The sequence below is a fragment of the Brachionichthys hirsutus genome, chromosome 15 (genome assembly GCF_040956055.1).
Source record: "Brachionichthys hirsutus isolate HB-005 chromosome 15, CSIRO-AGI_Bhir_v1, whole genome shotgun sequence".
In the NCBI taxonomy this organism is placed as follows: Eukaryota; Metazoa; Chordata; class Actinopteri; order Lophiiformes; family Brachionichthyidae; genus Brachionichthys; species Brachionichthys hirsutus.
Window position 1 is genome coordinate 10655207 of NC_090911.1, and position 25374 is coordinate 10680580.

A 25374-nucleotide genomic window follows, 5' to 3' on the forward strand; every position below is an offset into this window, starting at 1 on the left:
GATTCAGTTGAGAAGATAAAATGTCATTTTAAAACTTTCCAGCTCTAAGTTGACAATTTATGAAGGGGAGAAAAAAAGAACCACAAACATCCAAAGAAAGGTCATTAAAAACTGAGAGGAGAGGAGAAAACTACACAAACTAATTAGAAAATGTTATTAGGGATCACACGGTCACTCTATTACAATTCTAATCAACATCTTGTTAATTTGAGACATACAAATAGTGAGTTGAAAAAGAGAAGTGCAGCTGAAGTTTGTGGCATTTGGAAAGTTTCCCACTGCTGAGAGTTCTTCATGCTTAGCCACTGTTGGTCACAAACTAATATTCAATCGTCTCTCATCCTTGGCACGAAAGCAAATAAACTTACTTCGTGAAATGTCAGAATATTCCCTGAAGCAGAGTGAAAAATCAGTCCCCGCCCACGGCCAAATGATTCGGAGATGAAAAGAACGACAATAAAGGCAAACGCAGACTAAAATAAAAGCTGAAGTGCAAACTTGATTAAGATGGACAGAATGGAAAAGTAGCAGTATGAATGTAAAAGCAGTATATATATATTTACACCTTACACTTTATTAATATCAAGTGTAAATGCCTCCATCAGAACCTGAGGAAAGGCCTCTGGGTAAAGCTCCACATTACAATTGATTAGTCCAGCATGAAACACACACTTGTCCCGGTAAATAGTTCATGGTCACACACTTTTTTTTATTTCATTAAACCCTCAAAGGTTCCCACCCAAGTCCAATAACACAGCACAGGATCTTTTTCTTACACTTAAAATCTCTTTAAGTTAGTAGTAGAGGTGCGACATGGGATGTTTCACCATGGAAAAATGTTACCGTCTTCACATAGAAAAGACACCCATAGTAAAGAGTTAAAGTACAATCAAACACAACCGAACAGTACAGAGCCATTAAAAACGTCTTGTCTGGATCAGAGGGAGGCGCGGCGCCGGTCAGGAGTCGAGGCCCGACCGGCTGCTTGGGCAGAAGCGGAGGCCCCGCCGCCCGGTCGGGAACGCGAGCTCCTCGTCACAGACGTGAATACGAGCGCCGTCGCCTCTGCAGTCTGAACTCTGCATCGGAGGCAGATGGCTCTGCAGCGCAGCTTTACATTCTCAGTCACATGATCAAACCAACCACCCACCAGGAGTCTCGTGGATTCATCTCAGACGACATCTCTCCTTTTTTAGTTTTTGGGGTAGATTTTCTCATAGAAGAAGTTTTGCGCCAACAGGTAGAGCTCCCCGTCCTTTTCCCTGACAGCATGTGCCCGGACAAACTGGAACTGCTCCAGTGCGAACTCGTAGAAATTGTTCTCCATCTTCCAGATGCTCGACTGCTGCAGCTTTTTAATGGATTCCTTTGTGGCCGGTTTTTTCTCGGTAGTCTTTCGCAGGTGGGATTTCTTCCCTGCAATAAAAGGGTTAGAGTAGTTTAGGTACCCGAACTTAGTATTTTTGTTTCTGCAGTGGCTCCTTCCTTTTCTGCTGTCTTACTGCCTCGCAGTGAGACAGCAAATTATTTTAATGACCTTTTTTTTTTTTTTTTATTAAAATCACTAAAGCCAGTATGTTTCAGGCCTGAAGCCATAACCATGACCATGAATAGAATCTGAGTGTAAAAATGTATATGAATGTAAATTGACCCCACTTAAAAAGCACTGTGCGTTCTACATTTCTCTTTCATTTAATTTTCCCAATTGAAAGAAACACCATCGCCTGAATCTCCGGTCAGCAAAAAAACGTCCTGCTTGAGATTTGAGACCGTCTTCAGGTTCTTTAAATACGCACCTGATTAAGTCGAGCAAGTGGATTTTTATCTGCTGCCCGAAATGATGAACATCACATTTTCAGCTACATCAAATTTAAATTGCATTCTTCTGCGCTCCCCATAATTCATTCTGGCTGCACTCACTGTAACTAATCTGTAACTACATCAGCAAGAGGCATGAGTGCATATTGATCATGTTCAATTCTCAGAGGGGCAATTCAAGCTGCTTATACGCAATCGCAGCACACGGCCACACTGCCATACAAACCAAGCCTAGCGTTGCTTTTCAGAGGATTAAAATACTGTTGAGGGGAAACCAAAGCAACAGCGCATGGCCGCTACCTGTTTTGTACAGCTCCGTGGCTCCTTTGAAGAAGCGCGGCAGCGCAGCCTCCAGCATCATGACGAAGTCCTCCAGCTCCTCGGTTACTCCGACCAGCAAGTACTCGTTCACCAGGTTGTATTTTGCCTGCTCCAGGGCCCACTGACTGCCCACATTCCTGCAGAGGGATCATGTTGATTGGATGTGGTTAGTAATCTTAGCCTCGCTCCGAAATAGACTCAACTGTGCTGAAAAGTATGTGCCCAAGGACGCAGATGCCTCGGACAAAAAAAAAAACCCTGAGTGTGAACAACACGGCGCAAAGATAGACACAATAAAGAGACCAACAGTGAGATGCACAGCGTCAGCGTGTGAGGGTTCATGCAATTCCGTTCGGCGGTTGTTGAGGAAATCCGGATTGCAATGCATGGAAAAGGGGCAACCCCTCAGAAGCGATGGAAAGGAGGAAGAGGGTGACAAAAAGCAGAAGAGGAGAGCTGACGGGTACAAAGACAGCGCCAGGAAAAAAGGCTGTAAGAAAGGAAGGAACCGTCTCAGTCAGGAAATGAGATAATAAAGGAGGACGCTCAGTTGTTTAAACATATAAATCAACCTTTTGGAACGCCTCGCTGAATGGCATGAGACGACTGGCAGCACTTTCACCTCTTTGTCTTCTGTATTTATTTAATGTTTCCAAAGTGCTTCCCACAACTTTAATCCGGTACCAGCGCAGAAGAACTGAGATAAATCCTTGGAACCCAAACTTTGAGTCACTAAACTGCACCAGGAGAGTAACCAGGAGGTTAAAAGATGGAGGGCAGAGACGAGGGGAGATTGTGGAGGATAAGAGGGACGGGAGAGCGCGAGAGAATACGGATCGTCGTGTAGCGAGAACAGATCGAGGCTGAGACCAGCCAGCAGAGACAGAAGAAGTTCAAAGAGAACCGATGGCGTGCGCCTCCCGTTGCTCGATATCCTACGATCACAAATGTCACATATTGAGTTTGATTTAAGAGACAGAGTTCAACCTATCAGGCTTTTAATGAAACAGAAGTCAATCATGCTTGTGTTGGGACTATTTTCAGCCGTGGATTAATACATCTAATGGGTTAGTGGGTATTTACTGCGCCACAATGCTGGCATTAGAAACATGTGACATGGTGCAAAGCTTTGGCCTTCAGATGCGCTTTTAGCGTTTGAACAACAGATTTCAGGCACAGATGAATAAACAATCACCACTCTGGCTTTAGAGGCAGTAGATTTAGTCGTTTTATTGTTGCAAATATGAAGCCGATTCCAACCAGCATTCTGCACAGGTAAATATAAATTCTAGATAAAAGAGGACGCAAAGACTACTCACCAGCATTCAGAGTAGTGGCCACAGAAAAAGGGAATCTGGAGCCAGAGCTTCTCCGGGGTGCAATCCGAGCCGCTAGCGGAGACACACTCGTCAAACGTCTGCAGTGGAAACACAATGCATGAGCATTTAATGTCAAATGAGATCATTTCAGTTCATCGTGAAAGTCAGGTGCCCCACATAAAGATCAGAATGCTGCTGGGTTTCATTGTAGAATGTGTCAGAATGTCTTCATGTGAGACAGGAGAAGAAAAAAAAAAAAACACACTTTGGTGCAATTTATCAGAAGCTACTTTGAAGGCTTCAATAGTTTGTATTTTTATACTACCTCACTTCAAAGCAGCTCCACCAATGAAGACCGTCCAGGGAAACGCAAAGAGCTAATTGAGTAGATTGTAGATTTGGCGCCCCATTAGGTTTCACTTAGAGTGAATTAATGGGGATCCCTTTGATGGCAAGTGTGATCAGAAGAAGTCTGTCAATTATGTGAACCTACGACTCAAACAAAAGAATGATAGAAAGTAATCAAGTGAAACCTTTTTGTCTCCTCGTTTCCTTCGTCTCAAGCCGGGTCGGTAATCATCCCCGAAACGCAAGAAGTAGTAATAGGACACCAGCCTCTCAATGGGGTCCCGGATCACGTTGATGTAGATGGGCTTCCTCTTCATCCCGAACCTGAGAGACACGACAGCCGCTTGGATGATTCAATAGGACTTCAAGAAAAAAGCCAAAGTTGCGTGAATCAAAAGAAATCAAAAAGATTTTCCCTATTTTAGAGTACAATCCAAATGTTTGTACCGGAACATATTGTAAAACATTTGCAGGTGAGATTTACATGAACGTATGACACACAAACAGTAAACGCATTTACTTGGCGAAGTCCAGGAAGGAGACGTGTCCGTGATAGAAAGCCGGCTTCATTTCCTTCCATTCAGTCACATTCTTCACAAACCGCACCTTCAGCAAAATAAAGATTCTCATTACAGTGGATGAAAAAAAAGACCCCCCCCCCCCAACCCGACTTTGAAACGCCACAGTGGACCCCTCGCGCCGACCGACCTGGTCCTGCATGGACATGACCGGGTTGTTCTTCGTGGTGTTGATGTGCAGGACGTGGTAACGGTTCTTCCCACACAAGTCGTAGGCAATGTTGGTGAAGGAGGTGCTGGCTGTCTTTGGAACGCGGTTGTAGATGATGACGAGATCTTCTTCGCCGTCGGCCAACAGCGAGGAGGACAAATCCCGTTCCCGGAGGCCGTCCTGCGTGTGGCGCTTCTCGATCTCTCGTACCTCGTGTTGGGCAATGGCTCGTTCTATGGGAGGAAAGACAGGAAATAGTATTCACTGGGGTTCAGGATATTCAGGTAAGGATCGTGCGGCGGTTAAACACTGCATAAAATCATTGCGAGCTGAAAACGACCTTCGGCTAGCGGAACCCGACTTCTGACCTCAGAATAAGCAAACATGGGTTTGACGCTTAACTCTTAAACCCACAATGCAACAGCCTGATATCTGATTGTTCACTGTTCAATGTTTAACATGTTTTATGGCTTACGCTCAAATAGAATATTCCTACTACCACACATTTAGACACCCCCCCCCCCATCACACTGAAGATCAAGAAGTAACGCGTCAAATGGGAATATTAGTGACTCCACTTCGTGGCCAGCCTCTTTCACGCCGTGGGACCAGCTCTCCTGTTTGCTGATCAATCCCCTAATCTTTACTCTCACTTATTTAACTGCACAGTGAGTGTCTGTGTGCAAATTAATGTCCCATCACGGCCAAGTGCGTCTGTGTGTGTTTAAGGCAGGGCCTTTGGTGGTGTAAAACTATTCATCTGACCTCGTTTCTTCTTCCTTTGAGAGAAGGATCGTTTATTGGAGGTGAGAGGTAGAGAACACGGGTCAGACGCAGGCTGTTGGATGGTGCGGATGGTGCGGACGGTGCAAGTACTTGATCGCTGGATATTATTATTCTCTAAAGAGGAGGGCAGAGTTTGGGGGACGGGGGTGACTCAATCCTAAAACTGCATAGACTTGTAGGAGATGTGTGAACAGCTTCAACACACTCCCAATTTTTAAACAATTCAGACTATAATCTTACAAAATGTACCTTTATAGCCAGGAAGATTGCGAGCAATCGTATGGCTTCAGTCGCTTGATTGTTAAATGGATGTTGTAAGGACATCGATGTGGTCTAAATTAGGAGGGCAGGGGTTGGGGAATATCAATCTGGAAACTGCATGGACCCGCCGGACAAGCCCGACTTTTGCTGCCTCTGTGAACAGACCCTACACAAAGATGCCCGGGCCTTTGCCGGTTTTTCGTCATCTGAATTCACATCTGATTGACTGGTCTTGGACAATGCCTCAGGGTGTCCTGTAGGAAGGACGGAGGAGAAGCCGTGTGTGTGTGTGTGTGTGTGTGTGTAGGGCATCTAATACCCGTGGGAGCACTCGGTGGAGCCAGAGGGCTCCTAAAGCCCCTCATGGCTACTGAGACACTGTTACAGCCCGATCTGGACAGGGACAGGTTTCGAGTCTGGCAACTGAGGCCAATTAAGATGTCACGCCGTGCTCTCCTTCATCCGCGCGAACGAACCGCACACTTTTAGAAGGCCTCTCGCTGCCCCCTCTCTTACACCCTCCTGAGCAGCTGTTCACGTTCCACTCATCAAAGCTGCATCGGGTTACTGCCGGAGACCAGTCGCCGCTGCCAGTGCTACAGGCCGATTTGCCAGGTGGCGGTTTTGGCTGAAGGCTGTCAGAATGCAAACAGCTGGCATGGAGACATTTGTTCCCATGTCCATCTGAAGCACACATTAGTCAACAACAACAGCAATAACAGTTGCTGTGGCGGAACTTTATTGCAGGGGCTCAAATGTCCTTTCGGGCTTATTTTTATGGTAAACTGAAGGGAGACAGACGGACTATGACATTTGAAAAGGAGTTGGAGGGCAGCCTGCGACAATGGAAGTCATACATGCTGGGTGACTTTGGTCTAACGTGTAGTAACAGATCTTCTTCACAAACCAGAGGAGTTCATGGATACAGAAAATGTCTTTTTGACCTGGACTTTCTGTAGGACTATAGCCACTGTTAGATAAAATACAATAATAGCCTCTGTTTTTGAACAAATTTAAGAAGGATCTAACTTCTGATGTCTCTCAATCAGGTACATAGAATCAGGAAGGAACCACTGACAAATATCTAATTTGTTTGTTCAATGTGTGTTAAGTGTTCACAAGGTAGCGGGTAACTGTTGAATGAAGTGGGCCCGGAACATATCCTTGTGGGATTCCATGAGTTGCAGGCACGATAACAATGCTTCTATGCAAATATGTTCAAAAGTTCCAAATATCATAATAATACATGAATACAGTTCTAAACTAGAATATTTACTTTCCATTCAAGCAGAACTTACAATGAAAAGGTAAGGAAAGTGGATTATCCAGAGTATCCGAAATGTGTTTCTTAAAGAGATCTTGCCAATTTCTGTTTTTTAGTAGCAACACAAATGAAAATCAATACATTGTATTGTGCTTTCAAAAAACCCAAACAGACGTCTGATTAAACAAGATGGGGGGGGGGGCACGGTGCCCCTAACTACAACACCCTGAGCTATGTGAAGGGCCTCAGAAAACATTTGTTGAAGACATGGTGTTTGGTGGCAAATTTCCAATAACCAGCCAGAACGCAACGCGGGCTTCTCAGCCATTCATCCCTAGACTGAATACACTTGGCACAATCCTCCATATCAGAGGGCGCCACACTGACACACACATTTCAGCTTAGTACTCCCTTCTGAGGTAATTTAATTAGAGAACAAAAGCCTGAATTACTATGGCCACACAGCAGGACCGCCTTTCATCCCACATTTCTGTCAGCTTCTTCCCCCTCAAGCAGTCTCTGTACGTTAAAAGCCAATTCTGAACCATGACGCCAACACGGATTTTAAACGTTGTGGCAACTGCAAGCCTATTACTCTGAGTTTTATTCAGAGTGAAAGACGGGAGGAAGGCGGAGCGCTGCTAGTTAAACATATTTACTGAAGCAATTTCACAGCTTATTAGATGCAAGCATTTGAAATCATCATTCATGTGCGCCCCAGATCTGTGAGACGTGATGGACCGTCGTGTACTATTGCCATCGCGTCAGATTTGATGGGATAATAAAAGAGGAGGGGAGAAGATGAAGCAGCTCATAAATCCATCATCGCCCCGCCCCACCAGTCGGAGCTCTCTCCCTCCGTCTGCTTCCCCTGGGAGGGTTTAGCCCCTCAAACTGAAGCCTCGGTATAGGTGGGTAATAGAGATTGGCTATTAGCAGCAGTCTGAAGTGTACGGCCTGTACGGTTCTGCTCGGATGCTGCCGGATTGCTAAATCGATGAAGGATGACGGGGAGGAGGATCTGGCCTGCCGCTGTATAAAAATTGAGTTAGTCTGCTGCTGCTGGCAGCGTTTCCCTCGGCGGAGCCTCGAAGCTCGCCGCCAAAATGTAGCCCCACATTTAGGGGAGCGGATTTGAATTTAAGATTAAGATCATTCTAAATCAGTCGTACAAAACAGTTTAGATGAGCACGGGGAGAAAAGTAATGAAGTTGATTGGGAATGCTAGACATGGTTCTGAGCAAATCAAAGTCAAAACTGCAAATAAATGGAACCGAATCGCTCCTATATTAGCATAAAAAATAAAAAGAATGCAACCACAGCCGGGTGAAGTACAGAGAAAATAAAATGTCTGGCTACCATGATGATTCTCATAAATAGAACTTTTGCAGCGGCGTGATATTTCCTCACCTCGATGGCGCCGCCGCTTCTCGGCGCCGCGCGAAATCAGGGCAAAGAGTTTTTCCACTGTTATGACTCTCACGGTGGTTCTGCTTTACTAGACGGCAGAGAAGGAGTGGGAAAGGTGAGGAAAAATATGTATAGGAGGCATGAAGCGTGCCTGTAAGGTCATGAGCCGGATTTCCACCCACAATGAACAGTAAACAAGCGAGGAGAAATCCTTCAGCAGAAACGAGCTACGTAAAGGTCATGCGTCCCCGAAAAGGACTTGTTTTTCATCCCTGATGAAGCCACATGCTGTAAACAAGCACGTCTCTGTGAGAGGACGCCGACAAAGCGTTCCTTAGAAATGGAGAAGAGACAAAACTCGCTCTTGTCAGCAGTGACTGAAAATACTTTCGTCCTCGAGACCACGATGAAGCCAAAGTGTGTCAGAGGAGGAGGAAGATGTTCACAACACGGACTTCCGGAATGACCCTTTCTTGTAGGCTTCTCCTATGGATGAGATGTTTTTTTTTTTTGCTCTGTGGAGTTCATGAATTATAAATGTTAAACACGCTGCTCGACTAAACACCAGCGTGCACTAAATAAGATCCAGCCACACGCAAGCCATGTGCCTACACTAACGATAACAACCCGGTATCGATGGAGATGATTATCTTCATCGCTCAACCTGCCAATTTCTCACTGCATTTGTCTTTTGCGCGATCGATGCCCACGGTGCTTGTCTGACAGGTGAGCCGATAACGTCTGGACAGGTATGGAATGGGCAAAGGAGGCCCGCGTGCTGCCTGATGAGATTACAGAACCATTTACAGATGGCAGAGCGCATGATTGGCCTGTCTTTGTTAAGTAAATGACGGTTTGAGGTTGACTGGAACAAATCTCCACTGGGCACAGGCCGTCAGTGACTAAGCGCTGGACATTAGCTGACATTTGTTTTTCCAGAAAGGAAAGAAAAATATGCAAATAAGGAAAAAAACAAAAAAAAGAAACAAAACAAGGCGACGCAAGAAGAGAATGGAAGCCATCAAACTGTCATGGATGCAAACGTAAAGGAAATTCCCGTAAGCTGTACGGGACTGATTTCAATCTTTGTCCGTCATGGATGCTCAAAACCGGAACATGATGCAAGCGCCAGCTGCAGCCTGCGGTTGCTGTAGCAGGGAACCGAAACTGGATACCTTCCATTTGGATTATCGTCCACTCAAAGCGAGTACGGCTGAATATGTACGCATCAGCATGTTCACGCAACTTCTGCGTTTCCCTTTTTATTCCTCTCAGCGCGGTAGGTCCGTGGGTTAGGGTAACGGCGGGCGAGAAAGAGCCACTGAATGCGTTTCTTACAGGAAGGGAGAACATCAGAAAAGGGTCAGTGCTGTTGTAGCCCTCAGACAACAACAAACAAGGTTTGTGGAACAGCACAGATCCGGTTGCAAGCCTTTACAACCCGGATAAGTCATGTTCCCTTCGCCTCCCCGTAACGGATAATTAATAATGCATATATTGGAGTCCGGGGAAAAGTCCACACTCCATTAGATAGAGCAGAGGACAGCTATTCATAGGTTTAATGATGAGTGGGAGGGGGGAAAGGTGAACACCGCTGGGAGCCCGTCCCACACGGGGCACCTCCACAGGTTCCTCTGCAGATCCTCGCTGACTTAGAAAGAAGAAAGGGACACAAGGACGGAAAGACAATGAAAAGACTAAGAAAGACAGAAAGAGACAAAGATGTAAAGAGAGGAGGTGGAGAGGAAGCTGCAGTAGGACCATCCGAGCAGTTGTTCCCGGTAACAGCTGGTTTTAAAGGAAAATATGAGAAAGGCTTTAAGCCAACTACAGTTCATAGAGGACAAGTTGAGAAATGGGCTGAGGAAGACGAGGGGCAGTGCTCTTCAACAACCTTCCTGCTCCTTTATTCCACCGTGCTCTGACGAAATTTGTTGTAAAAACGCTTCAGCCGTCTTTTTCCTCTTTTTTTTTTTTTTTTTTTAACAAAGGATTACGATTCTGTTTTGGTGCAGGATGGCCCTCTGACCCGCCTCCCATTTCTAATGTAATAATATCTAGCGGCACTCAGTCCGCACAAGTTCAGCAAACGCACGCCTGCAGTGGTTCTGGTGGTATTTGAAGAAACCTTCTTCATGTTGATGGAACCCCCTCATGTGAAGACACGGAGACAGCGGGAGAGGGGAAAGAACGTGCGTCAGTGGAGACGGGGAAGGAATATCGGTGGCGAGGCCAGCTGAAGGGAGAGAGAGGGGAGAAGGGTGTTCGGCTGGTTAGCCTGTCCGTCATCCCGCTGCCGCTGGAAGCGCTGGTTGGCTTTGCAGGGGACACATTGGCCGTCAAGACAAAGTGCTCACCGCCGCCGGGGGGGGGGGGGCTGTAAATCCTCAGCCATAATCAAAGCATGCTTCTAACAATGCAGCAAAAGCCCGCTGAGACCAATAGCACCATTGCCTCCCCGCCTCCTGCAGCAAATCCATCCCAGACACCCACGACCATCCCGGCCGTCGTGGGCGCCTCCCCATTAGCCGATTAAATGAAATGCGTGAGAGCAGGCGGGTTCTGGCGACGGATGGCGCTGGCTGCTTACAGGAGCAGATGCCAACGTGCAGAGTGAAAGCGAATGACTCGTGCCCCCCTTTACGCCCCTTAAGGAGGCTAAAAACAGATGCGGGGTGAAATAAGAAAGCATCAGAGTTCCCCCCGTCTGCAGAAAGCAATTTAAATCTCTGCATACCTTTTGGGGGCTGCTATGAATTGATTATATGTTTTACATCATTTGGTAAAACACAAATATTTGTATTTTTGTTTTCATTTCTAAAACACAGCATGAACTACAATACCCCGGGGTAGAGGGCACGCCTCCACAAAGTCCAAAGTCAAACTCGTAGCCCTGCAGGTGTGATTTAAGGTTACTGGATCTGAAGCCGTTGACAAAAACACTGCAGATAAAATCATAATCGCTGTTGGGCGGAATAATAGATGGATAAAAGGAGAACAAAGCTAAACTACCAAGCGAATATCATGAACCAGCACTCTAAAAAAGAGGATATGGGAATGCATTTGATCCCCGGATGCCTCCCAGTGAGCATAAATTTGGTTTAAGACTCCCGATTTCTCATCGTTACATAAAAAGAAACTCCTGGAGACACCACAGGGCCTGCTCTGAGCATTCATAGAAAACCGTTGCACAGCTTTTGCACAATGCCGCTGATAATCCGACCAATGGGAAGAGGTGAAAGCAAACCCTTGTGGTGGTAGTTAAAAAAAAAAAAAAAAAAAAACAGGACAGAAATCAAACTTTCAGGAGGTGAGAAATGAAACTCCGTCAGCTGAGAGCCGCCAATTCGCTTCGAAAGGAAAAGCTCGTTTGCTCCTGCAGACACTGGATAGATGCTTGGCTCATCAATAAAGTCAAATGTCAAATGCAACTGCCGCCCGAGGTTTCATTGATGACAGGGTGAGCAGCAGGGGGTGGGGGGGGGGTCTGAGCAGCGGGACAGCTCTAAGGCATAAAGCCGCCCCATCAAAGTGAAGGCGATACGCTCATAAAGGGCTGACTGGCGATATTTGACCAAAGTCCAGAAGAGCAAATTCCTGACCATGGCAGGACAATCAAAGGGAAAGTCATTCCGGGCCTGAGAGCGACAGCCCGCAGCGACGAACGGATGCTTAAAAGTCTTGCGTCAGGCTCCGCCAACACTTTGACAATGAGCGCATGCATATCCTTCCTTCAGCGTTCAACAGCGTCTCCCTTCACTCTCTGAGCCGATCACAGAGCCGCCAGTGTCTGGAACAAAACATCGCCATGCAACAGATGGACATTTCAGTCCTTTAATCAGGCTGAGTAACAGCCGGGTGACAAAAGAAGCCGATTCTGAGGGAATAAAATGTGTCTCACTGGTTGAGAGGCTGCGCTCGCGTGCCCTGCAGGGCACGGGGGTCATTTTGCCGTTGTTACAACAGCCATGAGGTGACATTTCTATTTATGCAGATCTGAACAGAACACAGATGAATTAATCTCCCACCTATCTCTGCGAGTTCTTTGACCGATTTCAATAAAGATGCTGAAAAGCTCAACACTTTGGAATTAAAAGGTTTAATTTGTGTAAATTATAATCCCCACCGCCAAGGAAATAAGGTCAGCATGGCTTGAATCTGCAAAAGCAGCAAGCAAGGACAGACAAACGACTGCGAGGAATACGCCTCAGCTGGGAAAGACAGGGAATCATTGCAAAACCGTTTTTAGAAATGAGCTGGAAATCATGGATCCACCTCTTCATCCGGATCAATTCAAAATTTCAGCTCTGAATTTGACGCGCCTTCCAGTTTCAGATGAATCTTCCGAGTGATTTATGAATAATCAATAAGAAGGCTGTGACAGCAAAGGTTTGTCCAGAATACAGTCAAAAATAATATGACTTGTAGAGGACAAGGTTTCAGACTGCCGAGCTTTCATCGGTGTGAAAGTCTCAAATCATCTGAGGGGGGGGGACTCTTTATTTAAGAAGCTCTACCTCTGTTTTTCCTTCCAGCCACCCATCCACAGTCAGTCTGCGTTACTGTTGCTCAGCCCTGCAGAAAGACGCTCAGGATAATGGATTCGGCCCACAGCTGCATTGCAACACGATTGTAATGCAGGAGACTTCTCTTCTCGGTGAAACCTTGAGACGGCAGATTAGCTCGGAAGCGAAACACAGGGGTGTCGTCTAATGAGGGGAATGATTCAGCATGCGTGCCAGGCGATGGGCCCCGACGCTGCGGGGACAGGACGCTGGTCATTCCTACCTGCAACGGCGTGGGCGTGTAAGAGCACGACGCAGGAAGGTGACGCGCGGCGGCGTCGATCACATGCACAGAGATCCATTTCTGCTGTGGCGCTGGTTTTATTGTTGCACAGACGGGCGTGCAGCAGGCGCACCCGATAATGCGCGTGGCCCTTTGACCCCTCTGTCAGCATTGTGGCCCCTGAACGCCTCTCGCTCACAACCATTTGGCTGTGCAGCACATATTTCAGAGCTCCAGTATACAGACGTCTGCTCGGTCCTGTCATCCATCAGAACGCTTTTTGCCAACTCAACAGATTCTGCTGGTGGTGGGTATAGACAGGCGGGGTGGGGGGGGGGACAAGCTCACACACAAATGGCAGCAGAGGAGGTGAGTGGATCTCTGAGGTACGCCACCTAACACCCTCAGATTTTATTAAATATTCTGCAGCTCATTAAAAAAAAAACGTAATCCCCACGGTAGAGGCACCAGAAAAATAATCCCACAATGTCCCAGATCTTTATTGGGAAGACGCCCCCCAGTGGGAGCGCGAAATAAGATTCAAATAAGATGTATTTTGTCATTACTGTTACATGTAGCACGACTTCGGTGAGAAACATTCCTAGTCAGTGAACCCTCATTGACAATGGCAATAAAGTACTTCTGATTCTGATTCTGAAACGCAGCACCAGCTACGTTTCAGCCCAGAGGGAACAGTATAAGGGAATGGGGGGGGTCTAATACTGCAAATTCATGACTGATCAAGTGATACTTTTTCTACTGGATGTTAAGTGTTTGATCAGGAAAATAAAAGTGCTGTAAGAGCAACACAAATTGTATTATTTTTCTTTTTCTTTACCAGTTAATCAACAGTCAGATTATTTCAGTTATTTATTCTACCTCCGTTTTGATTATCTATTCATTCATATTACCTTATTACCATATTACTTTCTCCAGGTTCAGTTTATTAAATGTGAGAATTTTCCACTTTTTTTTTTTTAATCATGATTGTAAATGGAGAATCTCTGGGTTTCTGCCAGAGAACAAATCCAAGAGAAGTGAAGTCCTAGTGGGCTTTCGGGGAAGGTGTAATGGGGGGCATTTCTAATGCATGGACCAAACGGTTTAATGCAGAAACTAATTGTCAGATTAATCAATAATGAAGTTCTGAAGTGACATTCCTCTCACAGGCAGAGGACAACGATGAGATCCAAATTACACGTCCGAACCTTACGACGAAAGTCTCGACACGCAAATGCACCGCAATGGTTATTATGCATTAATTAATACCAACCCAAACGAGCTCACACATGACCTGCGGTGTTCCTGGAGTTCGGTGGGTGCGTGGGGGGGGGGGGGGGGGGGGGGGCTGCAGCCCCACGAACTTACCGAGCTTTCCCCGGGACTCCTCGAGCTTCTGGATCTGGTTCTCCAGGAAAAACATGGCCGATACGAACGCCAGCAGCGCCAGAAGCTGCAACTTGGGTGGCATCATGACTCTGAGAATCCCCATCAAATCATCCAGAGAGGGATTTGATCAGTCCATAGTGAAGAGGAGAAGACACTGGAAACACACACGCAGCGACGACGGTGGTGGTTACGAAGCGGCTGGGTACATGGCCCTCTCTCTCTCTCTCTCTCTCTCTCTCTCTCTCTCTTCGTGTATGGAAAGTACTCGCTGTTAAAAAAAAAAAAAAACCTTGGTTACCTCAAAAACAATGTGTTCATGCTCGGCTCGGTAATTTAAATCAGATTAAATCCGGAAAGGACAGCGTGTGAGCGGATTTGTCCCCCCCCCATGTAGCGTTGCTCTGACCCAAACAGTGTTTTCCCCACCGCATCACGGAGAGACTACATTCCTGTCACTCCCGTTATTGGACGCATCAACAATCCACAATGCAGCGGAGGCTTTCTATTGGTCGATAGTGGCAGCCTGTTCAATCCGGATTGGACAATTTTCTGAAACATCCTCGTGCTCAGACAGCAAGTGTCGCACTTCCTTTTAAGCCTTTACGAAAGGTCCACACGAAGAAGAAATTACGAGTCGGACCTTGAATATGCCAAAACGCAAAAATAGAAAATAATAATTGTTACCGCATTAAGACACCGCCAAGCTGTATTAAGGTTATTATAGCGTATATCAACGTTGTATCAACAATTACAAAGCATTTTATTTATTTTTTTAATAAAAGTAGAATTAGCCTTGGATGGTTTAACCGTCAGGCGCGTCGGGACTGCCTCTTTTAAAGCAGTGGGTCCTCTGGGTAATTTTCGCTAACAAAGCAAGATCCAAAATGTCGGGAGAGGTGTATCTCCTGTGGCTCCTCTCTCTCTTACAAACGGTGAGTTCTTACAAACTGAATATTGGCAAGTGTCGCTGATTTACAAATAACTTTATGTCGAGTACGAACGTCTGACGAAGTTCTCTGCTGCTGCACCAATTCAGTTTCAGTTTTGTGAGCCGCTTCCTGCTTTTCCCTGAGCTTCAAAAAAAAAAAAAAAAAAATAAGAATGACGTGGCTCATTCACAAACCCTTCGAGCACCGAGGATGTGTTGCAGCTAGCTGGTTTGTGTTGTGTATGAAGCCGCTGGGGTACAGTATTTAAATGTGTGGTAACCAGAGAATGGCGAGGCTGAACTGAGATTAAATTATAGCCTCGTTATTTTACGTTCCACACAGATTATGGGTCTCAAACAATTTGGGATTGTCGAAATATATTTTTAGAAACATATTGTTTGGGATGTGTTTATTGTAGCCTTACGGATAGTTGAATCATTTTTGATGTGTGTGTAAATTCAGCACAGCACATACATCTCGTGATGTATTTATGCTCGTGTCAGGATTGCGTGGCAATTTTTATATCTCCATTTTCATTTCCAGCTATTCGGTTATAATTGAGTGGTATTAAATAAAGGTTTTTATCCCATATTTATCTGTTATCCGCTCTTTCTTCCATCCAGCTCTCGGCCTACGGTGCCGACCTGTCATCGGAGGCATGCAGGGAGCTGGGCTTCTCTAGTAACCTGCTGTGCAGCTCCTGTGACCTGCTTGGGGAGTTCAGCCTCTCCAAACTCCTGCCCGACTGTGGGCAGTGCTGCCAGCAGGAGGCTCGGGTGGAAGGGCGTAAGGTAAAGCCGCCCACTAACGTAGCAGACCTTTAAACAGGAACCAGGGACAGTGATACCAAAATAAAAGTAGCAAGTTACTTTAATGTTGTGCTGCACGAATCAGATAAATTAAATAATGTTATTAGCTGAGCTTTACTAAAGTCATGTTTCAGAGTTGATAACACTCCGATGTCCTCCTAGTCTGAATGTGTCACTTGTACTACTACTACTACTACTACTACTACTGTACTTAAGAGCGAAGGCTCATTAACCCCACCCTGACACCCCAGCCTCTCTGTTGTACTCTGACGGATAAACACCAAGTCGAGTGGTGTCGGAAAAACAATGTCATTTTACCTTTTAATTAAGCGAAGCCCACAGAGCTTTCGTGGTATCCTAGCAACAGCACCTCGGAAAGGAGTCGTGCACACCTCATTACACCTTGATGATAACTCTGCTTTAGACGGACACTTGGAGGAAAGATTTCTCGTCTTCTTCCTCACGATTTCAGTGAATATGTCACTTAGAAGAGCAATTGGCTGTCTCCGAAAGCACTCCGAGGCTACCAGTAGAAATGACCGTGTCACTAAGCACATTTTCTCCTCAGACGGCGACAATTATCTGCCTTGCATCATTAAACCCTCTGAGAAATGGCTTATTGTGCAGATTCACATTTCAGCTGCTCATTTTCGACTGCGTGCTTCTCTGCAGAGAACCCTGCCCGTATCGGTTCCCCCGATACACAGTGTGTCTCTGTAGAGCAGGAAAACCTTCCCGAGTCTCATTGGCCTGTGTGCGTTTAGCACTGATCATAAAGACGTGAGAAGCCTTCCGGTCTTTTTAGGCCCCCCGAGAATATCTGCAATAATATTCTTTAATATAGCTTAAAAACCTTAACTTGTTACACTGCCCAGATGTTTTGGTAAATTGGTTCGTGTTACGGCCCCCGCCGTTCCTGTGGGGGTGGTGGGGCTGCGCTGTGTGGGGAAGGTGCTGTGTTTTCTCACTAGGTGTGAGATTAGCTGATGAGCCACTGATGGGGGGTCAGCCGTAAGTCCTGCACTCCCCAGTCAAACTTGGCCTTGTGCCTCTGAAAGTGCTGAGAGTGTCGTGCTGAGAGTATCCTGATCTGTGACTGTGGGCGTGAGTGACGTTGTTGGTGAGTGGGACTGTGTGACGCCTGAGGTGTGCCTCGTTTTTGTCCGTATGTTACGGTGCATGGGTACGAGCAGTAGGGGTGTGGCCGCCATTTCAGTTGAACAGTTTTCTCCTGTTTTTGTTGGTGTTGGGTAGGATTAAGTATTGTCTTTTTGTTGTTTCCTCCCAGGGCTTAGGGAAACTGGTAGAGTGAGTGGCCTTTTGTTTGCTGTTTTGGCCTGGGCCCGCCCTGAAGCCACGCTTCCCCTTTGTTTTGTGTTTTCCACCTCCCTTTTGGGGTGTGCGTTTTTGTGTTTGTGTTTTCTTCAGCGGTTTTTCTGTTGTGCTCCAAAATAAAACCGCTTGTATACCAACCAACCCACTCTCCTTTGTGTATGCCTCGGTTCCCCTAGGCCGGGTCGTAACAGTTTGTCTTGTTTAAAAATTCAAACTACATTTCTCTATATATGGTTTCATTTTCCAGAATGTCTGTGCATTAAATGCAGCATTGTTTAAACTATTGGATGTCCTTGTTCAATTTAAAATGATAAAACCAAACACTTGGATGTCATCAGTTCTCGATGTCTGCTTGAAAGGCGACTCATCTCTGATTTGTGTTGCAAAACGAAAAGCATGATCATTTGAGCCGTCATTCAGCCTGAAAGAGGAGAACATGACGGGACCTTAGCTTGGCAACCAGCCAATCTTTATTCGTTGTCAATAAACCTGAGCAATAACCACCCTCCTCTCCAACATGGAGAGCAGGGCATGTTTGAAACACTGCAGTGGCACGCCAGTTTATTCACACGTATTGTATATTGGTGCTGGGGATTTGATCATATGTCATTTCCACACAAATCGCCATCAATCAGCTCTGCTCCATGTGTGGAGTCTCCCAGTTTGATGACCTCCAGGGAGTGACACGGACACGTCTGTGAACCGTTTTTCCCGGATCAAATTACTTTCCCGGGTCCGGCAACAACCAGCGGGGCCAACGCCCGTTCTGTCTCCTGTTTTTGAATGTGTGGGGGGGGGGGGGGCAGAGACACCCCTTACAGCGTGTTTAATGTTCTGCTTCTCTGCTCACAGCTTTATGCTGGAGCCATCCTTGAAGTTTGCGGATGAAAACTGGGACGGTTCCCCCAAGTCCAAGGTGAGTTCTCCATCAGGACACCACTCTGCTCGAATTGATACATTATCTGGACATTTCCTTACAACGCTTTCCTGACAGTTAGCTTGTGCCCCTTGTGGTTGTGTGAACCAGTTCCCCTTTGAAATCACTTTGGGTGGTCTAAAATGCCAAAGGGCCCATTTTTAACCGAGCTTTAACCCCCCCCCTCCATCCCCGTTAAGTGAACATTTGGTTAATTTAGTGTCCGGTTTTGTTGACGGAGACGCTGGAGGTGGGGTTGGATGCCGAGGTCACCGTCTGTGGCGTGTGGCTTCAGCTGCAGCCTCCCTGTCTCAGCTGTTAAAGCTACATTCTCAGGAAGCTTAGCCCTTATTATTAATTAAAAACTTCCCATCCATAACTAGACGCGATAATTGATCTGTTGCCGATGATTTCTCCTCAGCTTTTGTCAAGGGAGAGAAGCCAAAAATGTTCAAAGGTCTTCAGATCAAGGTATGCCTGATTAATTGTTTATGATGACCGAAGTTGAATCTGATTGTGTCGCTGGTTTACTGAACATTTTCCTCTCTCTTTCTCTGTTTTTCCTCCGATCCCTTCCACACGGCAGTACGTAAGAGGCTCCGATCCTGTCTTAAAGCTTATGGACGATAACGGGAACATCGCTGAAGAACTCAGCATCCTCAAGTGGAACACTGACAGCGTGGAAGAGTTCCTGAGTGAGAAATTAGACCGCATATAAAAAGAATGGAAGCCAACTTTTCTCGTTTTTATATTCATAAGTCCAAGAACGACAACCTCTGGTGTGGCTATTTTTAGTTATGTGCTTCGAGTTTGAGCGATTTAGACTTTTCTGACCCCCCCCCCCCCATCCCAGGGGGGGGGGGGGGGGGGGGGGGGGTCATTGTAATTTTACAATGCAGCACACCGCATTGTAAAATTACATTTAAAACATAACATTTAATAACTAAATACAGCAACGCTGACATTTGTGCACTGCAAATACAAATACTGGCCCTTACATGTATGCAGAAATTGTATAAGCGCCTGCGTAGTCGATACTACAAGGAAAAGGTTGTTGTTTTTGCATCGACAGACCATTTAGTTTACCTGTTTCTACACAACATGGCTTTCTTGGATGGATGGACACTTTACAGTGTTTTGTATCTCAAAATCTTGAATTTCCTTTCTGTATTGTACCCAATCACGGACTTTATGTGTGTGTGAGAAGACAAAATCAGAGAACCCAGATAGGCAACAGATCCAAAATAACGACCAACGCGGCTCAATGGGCATTATAACCTGTTGTGTTGTCAATTTGTACGAGATTCTTTTACGTATCATCTCTATTTTATAAAAGGATTTGTATGAAGAATGAACACTAGTTACTCTCCAAATGCAGACGTCTGCTTAAGCACACGTTAGTGAAGATCTCGCAGGAAACCAGTGTTGGGATGCGAGTTCTGATGTGTATTTGTGTTGTACAGCATCTTCTGCTTTGAAGAGAAACTGGATTTATGGAGAAAAATGTTTAAATATGCAACAAAAAATAAATTGTTTTTTTTTTGTCGATACATTTAGTATTTATTCAATGGAAAACAGACGCTTTTGTCTTTGTGACTGCTTTGACTCTGTAGGTTCTTTTCTCAAGGCTGATTTATAGAGAGGAAGTTGCTGACATCTAGTGGTGGGAGGGTAAACTGCAGCTCGGCGTTGCTCTTGTATGTAAACGCCGTGAAAATCAACCCATAGATAAATCTTTACGACTAATACATTGGAATAAACTCTATTGTCTAAGTTCTGAAAGTCAAATGATTTGTATCTTTGAAAGTCTAAGTAATTTCACTCAGCACGGTGAAATTTATCAAGGTGCTGCTGTCAAATATTTGGCGGATCATCATTGGCATCATTTACCGAATACGCACGTTTGTGAAATTAAAAGAAATTGCATGTTCATATTTACCTTTAGCAGTCTTGGATCTGTTCAATAAATTGCCATGTCAGACAAATCAACATTTTATTTCAGAGTGATCGTTACAATTTACGTTTAACAGCGTCTGAGTTTGTAAAAATCCATAATGACCACTGAGGTGTTTATACGAAAGCTACATTTCAGCTCGTTCTGTTATTGCAATACTAAACTAGAGGCAACTACGAAGGTGGGGGGGGGGGGGGGGTACCATAATGCATGCTGTACGCAGGAAGTTAAAAGCAAACACCGCAACAAACCGAAGGTCAGTGTTTTAATTATTACACAAAATTGTGGTCTTTCTTCATTCCCACTGAATGGTGGTCACCTGGGGGGTCACTTCTGGTGTTGGGCTGAGGTTTGTAAGCCACGCCTGGGTAACTGAAAAACAACAGACAGGTTATGTAATAACATCTGGCTCTGCTAACGAAGCGCCAGAATCATTGCAACGTGACAAAAACCTCCTGCCACAACTCACTGCGTTTTTTCCTCTTTCACCATTTCCCTGAAAGCCAGAGACTTCAGGATGCCCCCGACTATCAGGATGCTCCCTCCGATCCAAGCGACGAACAGCGCGGAGCCAAAGGTGTATCTGTGACGGGCCATACGGCATCATTCAGCAAAAAACAGGCGCCAACGTAGAAAACTGCATGCAAAGCAACTGTTCCGTCTCACGTGGGAATTCCTCCCCCCATCCCCGGCATCCCCATCCCGCCCCCCTGCATGCTTCCTGCGAATCCTCCCTCGTAGTTGCTGGATGACCTGAAAGTGGACACGATCTGGTTGGCGTAGATTGAAGCTCCGGTGATTCCACACAAACCTGAGAGAAAGGAGCGTGGAGTCCGTTTATTTGGCTTACGTAATTTGTGTTAATCCTAATCTCACCGGCGATGATGAACATGATGCCCGCCGTCAGGCTCATCTTGGCCTTGGAGGACTCTGACATGCTGTTCATGGTGAGGCAGGTCAGGGAGAAAACCGATATGAAGGCCCCGATGACGCTCAGCACCACGCCCACAATCATCAGAGCTCGCACAGCCTGGAAGGAGCCTGGGGGGGAGGGGGGGGGGGGTGCAGGAAGCTTCATCAGACGCAACAATAGAGGCCTCTGAGCCACAAGTGGCAAAAACTACCGATTCCGTCCTATCGGATCAGATCCCGTAAAAAAAAATCCATCATAAAACGACATCTGACAATCAGGAGGATGTTTAGATGTAAAATAATAAGTTGTTTTTGTATCTTATGGGGCCCCAGTGTGTGCCCGGTGTGCTCCTACAGAAGGTGTGCTAAAGCAACCTGCCCTTTACTTGTTTGTTCTGCTTCCGATAACTGTGTTGACTGACTTTCAGCTCGTTACAGCAGCCAGAATGAACGGACAGAGGGCTGGACTCTGGAGCGAGGGTTTGTGTCAGGGCGACGGAAAGCAGAATAGAAAGGAGGGCAAGAACACGAGCCTTTTTAAAGAATCAAGATTACATAAAAATATTACGGAGTTTGTGTAATAATCTCATTTATTGTTTCGGAGCCTCACGTATTTGCTAAAAGTGGTTTGATCATATTTCATTATTTCTACATTTGTAAACCACATGAACAAGTTTCATTATATTTGTTTAAAATACATATAGTTTAAACATTATGGGATACTATGATTTATTTCTGTGAAGATTTTTTTTAAATGTTTTTTTCGACCTTTTCGCAAAAAAAAATATTATTAAAATCTTCTTGGAGATTTGACGAGATTAAACCAACAGACACTGGGTGGTTTATAAATATCTTATAGCTACGCGAAAGAGAAGAGTCCACCCTCTAATAATCATCTTTATCCACGCGCCTGAAATAGAATCATCGCCCACTAACTGGAGTTCAACCAGTAAATCCAGTTCTTCTCATGCATTTCCTCAAAGGATAAACTGCATCTGAGACGGTTTGGATGTTCTCACAGTCAATAAACGAAGAGTTTTACCTGAGAAACCCAGGAGGCCGTAGAGCGGGCGACACTCGGTGAATCCAGAGGACACGGTCTCACAGTCCCGCCACAGACCCTTGTAGGTGTAAACCGATGTCACCAAGTCCCCCTGTCTGTTCTTCACGCTCCACGTATTCGTGGCGGTCGCTGCGATGAGGGTCGCCGCGCCGATCAAACCCAAGATGAATCCGCCATTCTGTAGAACTGCTGGAGCCATTCTTAGCTCAGAAGTACGGAAATATGCCTTAGTGTGTGTGTGTGTGTGTGTGTGTGTGTGTGCGTGTGTGTGGCTTGCGTTTAGTTTAAGTAGAAAAGGAAACTAATTCTTGAAGTAAAGCAGAATATACGAATGAATTTAAGTGGAGGTGCCAGAGGGGCTCAGGCGTGTGGGGCGTCTGTAGGGAACTGAAATGGGCGAGGTGGCGCTCGGCGGTGATGGTGGCGTTGGGTGGAGGCGGTCGGCTTTCACCGCATCAGGGTTGGGCTGCCTTGCGTCGAGGGGATGTGGACACAGTGGCGATAGGCGCACCTGTTACCTAAATGAGAACTGTTCAAATGTAAATATGATGAAACTGAATCACTGAACTTTCCATAAAACTGCCAACCGTTGGAGCATTAGTGAGTAAATGATGCGGAATTGTTTCCATGGTAACACTCGTGATTCAAATAGCCGTGGAAAACTGTGAGACGGGCGTCGATCGTCGGTCAGGCGTGACATCGCCGGGATAAAACGTGCAGGAGAAAGTAACATCCATAGATATTTATTAAAGTTTTCCTGTCTGGTTTTTGATGAGCCCAAATTGCATTAAAAAAAGACAAAAACATCCACTGAGAGGTCAAAGGTCAAGCTCAGCAACAGAGCTGCATCCCTCCACATTCTCATTGTTTTTTTGGTTTTTTCTTTTTTTACTCTTCCAAATGATGAAATGTCAACAACATGGCAACTGTACGCATCAGGGTTTTACTGTTTAGAAGAACGTCCCTGATCCACAGCACGTCCAGCCAGGGACACAAGCTGAACCACCTGATCCACATCACGTCCAGCCAGGGACACGAGCTGAACCACTAGCAAAGGTCGTCCACTCAGAGGTTTCAGTCTAACGACTCATTCGCAGCTACTTACCTTTTAAAGCAAACACCTCTCGTGCTTCCCGTGATTCACTTTTTACCGCTTATCGCTTTGTCAACAAGCGAGCCGGAGAGAAGTTTCTCTATTCTCCGGCTTGGTTTCGTTCCCTCTCACCAACAACATGCACAGGAAAAACAGCCCAAACTCACACAGCAGTCAGAAAACACGGTGGGACGACAGAAATTCGATTTTAATTTCAAATGATGATGATGTATTCTGTCTTTGTTTTTATATTTGCTGTTTAAGCTATCAAGAGATCAACGCATGCTGGTTTCAATAAGATTGTCAGGTACAGTTTGGAAGCTGAAAACACGACTGTGATTGAAAACTTCTAGATGTTAACAAGATAACAGTCAACACAAAATATGTTTTAGGAATAACAAGTTGATAATCATGATAAAGAGCATTTATAAGTAGCTTAATTTGGTCTTTGATGCTGAAACGCAATTCTCCTGAGGCAGTGAGGACCGTGAACTCATCATGAATTCAGTTTAACTGCGCCAAGTTGGGGGGGGTCCCTAAACGCAACACGCGTCTTATCTGTTTATGCGGCTCCCATTTATTCATTTTACTTGAATATTTTTTATGCATGTTGTCATTTCACTGTCTTGAAAAAATACCAAATTAATACATTATTAAATCGTAAAGCCAAATTCTGGTGGCGTTTAATTGATTGAACTTCATTGTTGATCCCGAAGAGACATGTCTGCTTATAAAAAATGTTAAATCCTTCTTCGTACAATCTTTTTTTTTGAAAACAAACAACTTCAAAATATACAAAATATAATCCAAGTATAAGATAACACTTTATGACAACATGAATTATTTCCGCTTCCAAATAAAACAATGACTTGGTTCATGAATCAAAAGATTGTTGTTTTTTAGGAACATTTACGGCTGCATCATCCACTATTTTTACTCTGCACTATAGTCTATGTTTGTGTTCTGCTCCGGTATTTGTTATCGTCCGTGACGCACAAACTTTTCTGTCCGACCCACCGCGCTGTCACACGCTGGAGCTCTCCATGGCGCTCCGAGGCACCCCCCCTCCAGGGAAGAGAATATAGGCGACCTGGGGCTGTAAGCTGGCAGCAGACCAGGAGCTACAGTTACACGGCACCCCGTACCCGGGACCAGCGGGTGGCGGGTGGGTTTGGGTGTGCAGTCCGGGACAAACCAGACCCCCGATCCCTCCATTCTGGTATCCAAACGCGTGCGCGCCGAAGGGAAACGCGCCGCCGCCGCCGGCGGCCGCCAGGGCGTGGGGTACGTCGGTCATCCGCTGGACAGCTCCGGTGCTGAAATGCGCCGCGGGCTCCAGCAACGAGAAGTACGGCGACGAAGAGGAGGGACCCAGGAGAGCTCTGGCTTTATCCGCTGGAACAAGGAACGAGTCCACGGGAAATCCCGTCAAACGCTCCGCTGCGCCTCCGAGGAAAGCCGGCAGCGGGAACCGGACGCGGGCGCCCTTCAGCAGGCTCTTGGGTTTGCGCCGGGGTCTGTACTTGTAGTCCGGATGCTCCGACATGTGTTGAGCTCGCAGCCTCTTGGCCTCGTCGATGTACGGACGCTTCTCGGCGTCGGAGAGCAGCTTCCACTCCGCGCCGAGTCGCTTGCTGATTTCGGAGTTGTGCATCTTTGGGTGTTCCAGGGCCATTTTCCTCCTCTGGCCTCTGGACCACACCATGAAAGCGTTCATGGGTCTTTTAATGTGGTCTAAAGGTTTTGCCATATCAGAAAGTGACTCATTAATTATATATATATATTAAAAAAAAACTCACAAGTCGATCTTATACTTTTAGAATGAAGCCAAGCAAGGTTCGCTGCACGCTCCTCTCGCGATGCGTAAAAGGGAGAGAGATAAAAAAATAATAATTCAAACTATAGTTCCAATCCTGACCGAACTGGACGT

General features: G+C 45.9%; 4 protein-coding genes across 4 annotated transcripts; 1 reads left to right on the plus strand and 3 right to left on the minus strand.

Moving 5' to 3' along the window:
• Positions 1-554: 554 nt before the first annotated feature.
• Positions 555-14807, minus strand: hs2st1a (heparan sulfate 2-O-sulfotransferase 1a). Its single transcript, XM_068748685.1, has 7 exons — positions 14413-14807; positions 4515-4768; positions 4327-4412; positions 3992-4130; positions 3459-3556; positions 2119-2276; positions 555-1416 (listed from the first exon to the last, which is right to left on the minus strand). Exons 1-7 carry the CDS (start codon positions 14534-14536, stop codon positions 1193-1195), a joined length of 1083 nt encoding a protein of 360 aa, XP_068604786.1. The 5' UTR covers positions 14537-14807; the 3' UTR covers positions 555-1192.
• A 508-nt stretch (positions 14808-15315) lies between these two features.
• On the plus strand, positions 15316-19970 carry selenof (selenoprotein F). Its single transcript, XM_068748786.1, has 5 exons — positions 15316-15365; positions 15986-16153; positions 18359-18422; positions 18844-18893; positions 19009-19970. The coding sequence occupies exons 1-5, from the start codon at positions 15318-15320 to the stop codon at positions 19138-19140; spliced, it is 462 nt and encodes a 153-aa protein (XP_068604887.1). The 5' UTR covers positions 15316-15317; the 3' UTR covers positions 19141-19970.
• Positions 19971-20648: 678 nt separating this feature from the next.
• Positions 20649-22550, minus strand: cldn18 (claudin 18). The gene is made up of 5 exons (XM_068749205.1): positions 22331-22550; positions 21253-21417; positions 21043-21187; positions 20846-20959; positions 20649-20748 (listed from the first exon to the last, which is right to left on the minus strand). Exons 1-5 carry the CDS (start codon positions 22548-22550, stop codon positions 20649-20651), a joined length of 744 nt encoding a protein of 247 aa, XP_068605306.1.
• A 1918-nt stretch (positions 22551-24468) lies between these two features.
• Positions 24469-25194, minus strand: LOC137904732 (transcription factor Sox-14-like). Its single transcript, XM_068748933.1, has one exon. It carries the CDS (start codon positions 25192-25194, stop codon positions 24469-24471), a length of 726 nt encoding a protein of 241 aa, XP_068605034.1.
• Positions 25195-25374: the final 180 nt, after the last annotated feature.